The 7,589-nt window shown below is 39.8% G+C and overlaps 1 protein-coding gene across 1 annotated transcript; it reads left to right on the top strand.

The window, feature by feature from the left end:
• The first annotated feature begins 4,635 nt into the window (after nt 1-4,635).
• On the top strand, nt 4,636-6,015 carry LOC147495392 (uncharacterized). Its single transcript, XM_086568367.1, has 2 exons — nt 4,636-4,995; nt 5,083-6,015. Exons 1-2 carry the CDS (start codon nt 4,636-4,638, stop codon nt 6,013-6,015), a joined length of 1,293 nt encoding a protein of 430 aa, XP_086424493.1.
• Nucleotides 6,016-7,589: the final 1,574 nt, after the last annotated feature.

The raw sequence follows: 7,589 nt of genomic DNA, 5'->3' as shown, positions 1-7,589 counted from the left end.
GAGTGGATCGTCTCGGATGGTTTGCCTGGTCACGGCTTGGTTAATCAATTCCTTAACCCTTTGTTCATTCATATTCTCACAGCTGTCCTCATCTTGATTCTCTTATCTCCAGATCCGTTCATCGCGGGCTAAGATTCGAAGGGGATTCGGCCGTTGCTGATGTTCGATTCTACTCCGCCTTCTGCCTGCCACTCTGTTAGCAGGTAGCGGACTCTCATTCCGATTTGTGTGTTGGGATTCATATCTTGATCCGGACACATCCACGGATGCTGGCGTTTCTGAACTGGAACTCAATGCATTTCTTTGGCGTTCAGATTATTTGGATCGTGTGTGCGAGGATTTGTACCCAAACGATCCCAGACATTGTTTGACTGTGAATGAGTGTGGACAGACACGATAGGGTGGACAATTTGGCTTTGGCTTGGATCTCTAGCTTGACCATTATTGTGAATAAGGTTTTGGCCATTATTAGGATCTTCGCGTTGTCTCGGTTCGGCCCGTTGCCTTTGCCTACGTGCAGACAAAGGGGACTCAACCGATTGGTGCTCCGCAGGGTCTCTAGGCCGTGTGCCTAGTTGATTTCTCAAATTTTTCGTTTTCCGTAACTACTCTTGTCAAAAGAGAGATTAGAGCTAGATTCGATTGGTATTGCAAGTTCCGGATGGAGGCGCGTGGGTTAGCATGTCGGCCTCCCCGGCCCCTTATTGGACGTCACGCAGTAGCATCATGGGTGGGTTCGATGGGACCATCCCCCGGCGTGGATTTCGGACTCTCGTGTTCGCACATCATTATGCGGCGAGGACACGGGGATTAGATTCGAGTCCCTAACGGCTCCAGTGTGTGGAACTACTCGCCGACGATCTGTTTCCTCCGTTTCGAGAGAAAGATCTACGACGGCTCGACCGCCCCACCTCGTAGTGGTGCTGGAATAGTCTCCATGTTTTTGCGAGTTGCTACCGCCCGGTGGCGATACGTATTACTCATCGCAATTTGTTTAGCCATGGTAACAAGGGACGTATGAAAAATAAGGCCGATGATATCAAACTCCAACGGAATACCACGTGGTCGTGGGTTCGGTCCCCACAGACGGCGCCAAAGAATGTCGGGGCAAAACGTTAACCCAACACTCCCGATGTGGTGGTGCTTCCGAAGGCTCGAAAGAGATGGGGGATTGGGATTTTTGAGGAAGAGAGACTGCACCAACGTTCTGGTTGCCTACGTACCCAGTGAGGAATCCGGGATCAAGTCTCTTTTTCACGTAGTTTTGGAGGATGCAGAAGCCTCCGTATATATAGCAATCTCCTGCCTTGGCGGCCAAGAAAGTGATTCTCGGAGATTGCATTCTTTTATGAATCCTATCATGACTCTATCTAAAATAGGATCATTCTCTAAGATTCCATTCTATCCTTGTGCAAGATCTTATCGGATTGCATTAGGATCTTATCGGGTATTTGGATCGGAATGATCGGGGACGGATTTGGGTCCACGAACTTGGGCCACCCGGATGGGCCCTAAATCCGTTGTGAACTCTAACGGATTAGAGGACCGGATTATCCAAAGTGTTTGCCCCCAAACTGGTCCGCCACTGGTCTTACACGCGGTTCATAGTCCGAGTATACTTTGGACCGGAAATATGACGTAGGGTACACACAACTGTGTTGTCTCACTATCTAATAAACCACAACCAAATAGAACAGTTTGCCTATGATTATTGACTCCAACAATTGGAGCACAAACCATGTTGTAGTTATTTGTGTTTGGAAGTTGTGTCAAAACACACAACATCTCCAAATTAAAGTTACCATAATCGCACATTGACTTTGCATCTACAATGAAGAAACCACAAATTCGATTGCCACTATCCGTCCGAATTTTGTGAAAGAATAACCTATTTTTCTTTCTCCTTGTCTCTCAAATAATCGAAGAAACATTCAGAATCCCCTTTTCGTAAGAAGTTAGTGTGAGTTTGAGAGAGAAAGTCATTCAAATTGGACTCCAAAAAGTTCAAATTTTCAGTCCCTCTAGTTTCAATGCATAAATAAGTGAAAATATTTGACCCCCACAATCTCGAAGATCTCATATTTTGAGCAAGAATCTATTGAGAACGCATTTTGTGACCTCAATGTAAATGCATTTTGTGGATCTTCTAGTTGATGATTATGCTCCTCAATTCTCTAAAGATGACAGTAAGATGTATATTGTCATGATTATTGTTTTCATGGAGGAGCAGAATGCATTTTGTGCTAGCACCTTTAATGCCTAAGAAAACAGGTTGATGAGAGCAACATGAGTCTGCCTAGCAGAAATGTATTACTGCGAGACCCGATACCAAAACAATGCACTTGACAACACAAAGGGCGTCACAAAGGTGTGTTGGAAAAAGGACAAAGAAAAAGGAAAAATACGACTTCAGACCAAGTTGAATCACCAATTGGTAATATTAACTTTAGTAATCAATTATTTTCAACTACTTACCATTCCTATATAGTTAAGATAGTTTCATTAATAACTTGGTCTGAAGTAGCTAGGTACCTCAAATGCACTTCCAGATCGATGAAGATCAAATTCTAAAAGTGCCACTAATGGAAGTGTGCAATCCACTTTGGTTTATACCGACTTCTCTATACTATATTTTTGGTGATTCATTTCTTTTATCATGTTTATTCATTTTATTGCAACTTGTGAAACAGGATTCATGGGTGCCACAAGCATTTAATGGTCCAAGTGGTTAGTATCCCCTAAATACGTGTATGTATCTAGATTTGTCAATGGCTCAAAGTTTTCCATTTCATCAACATGCATGGACCCCCAAACATGCCAATGATGTCATTTAATCACCCTTTGCTTTATTCACAGGTTTGCTAATTCTATATCCTATTTATACTAAAATCCGATCGTATGTTGAGCATCCTACAATTGAAATTATGAAGTTGTAGGCTTCAGTCAGACCATCGGAGTACATAATCCAACAGGACTTTCCCAATAACCAAGCATATATATATATATAAATGAAGATTAATATTTTGTTTTTTTTTCTCCAATTTTAATTATTTAATACATATTTCTCACTGATTCTTCTTGGATATGGTGTAGGCAAGAGCTGAATCATCCCACCCACCTGCCCGCAAGCTAGACTTTGTGGATTTCTTTGTTTGAAATGGTGTCTTTAGCCTTTCATGAAGTCCAACTCAAGCTTAAATTTGTGAAGCTTAAATCACACTCTCAAGGTTGTCAACCGCTCTCAATATTTCGAGCACTATGTGGTTATAACTTCAAGAGTGTTGAAAGTAATTGTCAAGTTAATATTAGAGTGGTATTCTATTTTGTAGTTTTGTTTATTATCTTAAAAAGGATTTTATTACTTATATCTCAAACGCATACATGAGATATAACGAAGTTTTTGCATTGTAGATGGTTTTTCTTTACCATTTTTATTGAGTCAAATTTTATTTATCGATAATTTTGAAAAAAAGTGAATTGGATTATTTTGGACTTGAAGTTCAGTAGAAATTAAGTGAGAGCTGGAGAGTAAAAGGGGAGGAAACGCGGGTAAACGTGAGAAAAAAGAGCTGGGAGAGAGTCTAAGTATTAAATATTTTTTTGATTTTTATGTGACACGTACATGTCACCCCTGTGAGCATTGTGGGCGTCCTGTGAGCTAAAAAAACTTGAAATGAACAATGGTCGGTTGCAAAACCACTGTTCTAAAAATCGGCCTAGGTGGTGGCTAGGCGCTAGGCGGTGCCCAGGCGACTCGCCTAAGGCTATAATCGGTGGACAAGTCGGTTACCCGACTAGGCGGTGCTAGGCGGTCCAGGCGGTCTAGGCGGGGGCTAATCAGTCTAGTTGGGCCCATATTTGATTTTTTGAAAAATGCCCAAGGCAAGGCCCAATAGGGCTTATAAGTTATAACAAATTACTGAAATTAGTCAAATTACTTAATTCCAACTTCGTCAACTTCTTCAACCCGTATTCAACTTGGTTCAGCAGCTCGTCCAACTTCGTTCAACTCGTAGCAGCTCGTCCAACTTTCAAGATAAGGTACTAACTTCCTTATCTTCCGTTTTTCCTACATTGTATACAAAATAAACTCTAATATAAACAAGGCAACAGGTTCACGATAATGAGTCTTCTCAATGTGCTGTGATACATCTTATATAAAAGACCCTACACTTGTTCCATCTTATATAAATAGAAATGGGATCAAAACGTTCAATTCATGCACTTTGATTCCCATGTTTAAGACCAGATTACTACTTCGATTTCTGACACACCATGATCGTGGTTCCTAAGGAGGCTAACTATCAGATAAATGAAGCACTAAATTACCAAAATTATATATATGACCCTGTACCTAAGCAATTTGTATAATGAGAAATTTGTATCTAACATAACATGAACTGATTTGTACATTGTATGCGTGTATGGAACTAACATGAGACCAAATCTCACAAATCGTATAAATGCAAACAATGAGCCTAAGTGTACACTGTAGTGTGTTCTTGGAGAAAATTAAGTGAATGAATGACAACTCATTTAGCTATTTCATATATTTTGTTCGACCAGTAACTTATATGGTTGAATTGTCTTTTTGGGTTATTAATTGTTGTATGATGCTGTGATATTTTCAGTTCAATGGTTGGTAATGTTGCTTCTTCTACGGCATCTAATGCCGTGCCCGAATCTGAGTCCGATCCTTTGAAACGTGATTCCGACGATGTTGGTTGGGAGTATGGGATGTTGAGAGATGCAAACAACAAGGATAAGTTAAAATGTAAGCTGTGCAATAAAGAAATTAGTGGGGGCATTTATCGAATGAAGCTACACATTGCGAACATTAAGGGACAAGTAACAGCATGTCCAAAGTCTAACGACGAAGATAAAGCCAAGTGTAAAGCTGCACTAGAAGGAGCAAAAGTTAAAAAGGGTAAGAAAGACAAGCACATTGCAGAAGTAAGAGCAGAAGTTCAAATTATTGATGAAGAAGATGACGGGGTGGTGTCGAGGAAGAGACCACATACTCTAGGGCCTATGGATAAGTTTGCATCCGCTATCACTCCCCGATTCCTCAATTGATGCAAGGAAAAGATCTACCAACAAAATATTAATGATGCACTTTGGAAGGAAAGAACTCATAGCGTGCATCAATATTTGTCTCGATGGGTGTATGAAACCGGTATTGCTTTTCATGCTATTGACAATGATAGCTTCAAAAGATTTGTTGAAGCGGTTGGTCAATTTGGCCCAGGTTACCTACCTCCAAGCCAATACCAGTTGAGGGAGCCATTGTTGAAGGAAGAATATGAGCGAACCAAAAGTTCACTCGAGAAGCAAAAAAAAGAATGGGCTACTAGTGGGTGTTCTATTATGACGGATGCGTGGTCCGATCGAAAAAGAAGGAGCATCATGAATTTATGTGTCAATTGCAAGCTAGGCACAACTTTCCTTTCTTCTAAGGAAGTTTCAGAGGAGTCACACACTGGAGAATTTATTTTTTCTTATGTTGATAAGTGTATTGAAGAAATTGGGGCAGAAAATGTAGTTCAAGTTGTGACTGACAATGTTTCGAACAATATGGCCGCGGCGGTTTTATTGAGGAACAAGAGACCACACTTGTTTTGGAGTTCATGTGTCACTCACACATTGAACCTTATGCTTGAAGGGATTGGAAAGCTACCAAGGTTCAAAGAAGTGATTGATAAGGCAAAGGCGTTCACTATCTTCATTTATTCACATCATAAAACATTGTCGATGATGAGGAAAGCTACAAAAAAAAAAGACATAGTGAGGCCGGGAGTTACTAGATTTGCAACTTCTTTCCTGACTTTGCAAAGTTTGATGGATAAAAAAGAGAAGTTGAAAACTATGTTTACTAGTGATGAATGGGGAGTGCAAATGGTCCAAGCGCAAAGGGAAAATGGCATATTCCACCGTGTTAAGTATGACTTTTGGAATGGGGTAACACTATGCTTGAAAGTATTTGCTCCTTTAGTGAAAGTGCTTCAGATTCTTTGAGGAGATAAGCCATCTATGGGCTTTTTACATGGTGAACTAAAGCAAGCGAGAGAAAGATATCAAATAAACATTCAAAAATGTGGCTTTAACTAACTACAATCGGTCATAGATATTATCGAAGAAAAAGGCGTTGGTCGAAGCGACAGTCCATTGCATTTGGCTGCCTACCTTTTGAATCCTTATTACTACTTCAAAGATCAAGATATTGGAAAGGATCCAATTGTCATGAACGGGATTTTTCTTTGTATAGAGGAGCACTTCTTCCATGGTGACTTTGATATGCAAAATAAAGTCACAAATGATGAGTTATTGGTGTATAAGAAAAAAGAAGGTGCATTTGGTAGACCCTTGGCCGCGGCGGGATTCGCCAAGAATGATGATAAGTATGATCCAGGTAAGATATTCATTATTTAGTTACTCATTTGACATTTCCATTCCGCCTGATATTATTTAATACTAAGTAACACACTAACACTATTTATATTTGTGTTTATTGTCTTATCTATTGGCTAGTTGGATGGTGGTCTAACTATGGCAATCATACTCCAAACTTGCAAAGAATGGTTTCAAGGATCCCTCACTCGACTACAAGTTCATCGGGATCACGAGAGAAATTGGAGGCGCTTTTTGAGGGTAAGTACTAACCAGAAAGTTTGTAGTAAGTGGTTAAATAAATAAACTAAGAGAGTCAGAGTACTAATAATATTTTAACTTCCATTTTCTTTTGTGTAGATACATACAAAGAAAAGGAATAGACTTGATGCACCAAGGTTGGAGCATCTAGTCTATGTCCAATTTAATGCCAAACTCATCGACAAGAATAGGAAAGAAAAAAAAGAAGAGGTAGATGTATTACTTGCTAGTGAAGCTAGTAAGGCACAAGGATGGATTGTTCATGGTGGGGATGATGAAGAAGTTGATCCCGGTTCGGGATTTACAGGTGGTATGGTTGGAGAATCATCAAGAGCTTAATAATGTTAGAGAGCTTCATGAAGAAGATTTTGTGTCGGATGACGAGCGAGGATGAGAGAGAGATGAAGAGTATGAGTTTGAATCGATGGGAGAGAGTGATGGAAAGATATGGAGAGGAAGAATTGTAGACTTAGTGGAGTAGTTGAAGTCATAATGTTATCTTTTTGTATGTTTATTTGGATTATTTTGATCTTATGTCATTTTGTTTGAGTTACGACCGTTAGGAGACATGCTATGATTTTACTTAACTTTTGTGGTTGGATTACTAATATGTATTTTTAAAAAGTATATAAAGTTAATTTTACTTTAACTTCTAGGTGGTTTTTTTTTAAATTATTATTATTATTATATATTTAGGGTTTAGGGTTATATAATATATAATAATAATAATTAAAAACCGCTGGCCTTGCTAAATTCGTCCAGGCACCGTCTAGAAGGCCTAGGCGCTAGGCGCTCTCCCACCGCCCGACTACCGCCTAGCGTTTTTTAGAACACTATGCAAAACCATGTATTAGTCAATTTCTAGACCATAGGCCCACAATAGTTTCGGGCCATGATGAATGGGCGGTTTAGCTAGTTGGGCTTAATCTACCAACCCCCAA

This window comes from Coptis chinensis, chromosome 6 (assembly GCF_015680905.1).
Source record: "Coptis chinensis isolate HL-2020 chromosome 6, ASM1568090v1, whole genome shotgun sequence".
Taxonomy (NCBI): Eukaryota; Viridiplantae; Streptophyta; class Magnoliopsida; order Ranunculales; family Ranunculaceae; genus Coptis; species Coptis chinensis.
Note: the sequence above shows the minus strand (reverse complement) of the source record. Positions and strands in the feature narration are given on the sequence as shown.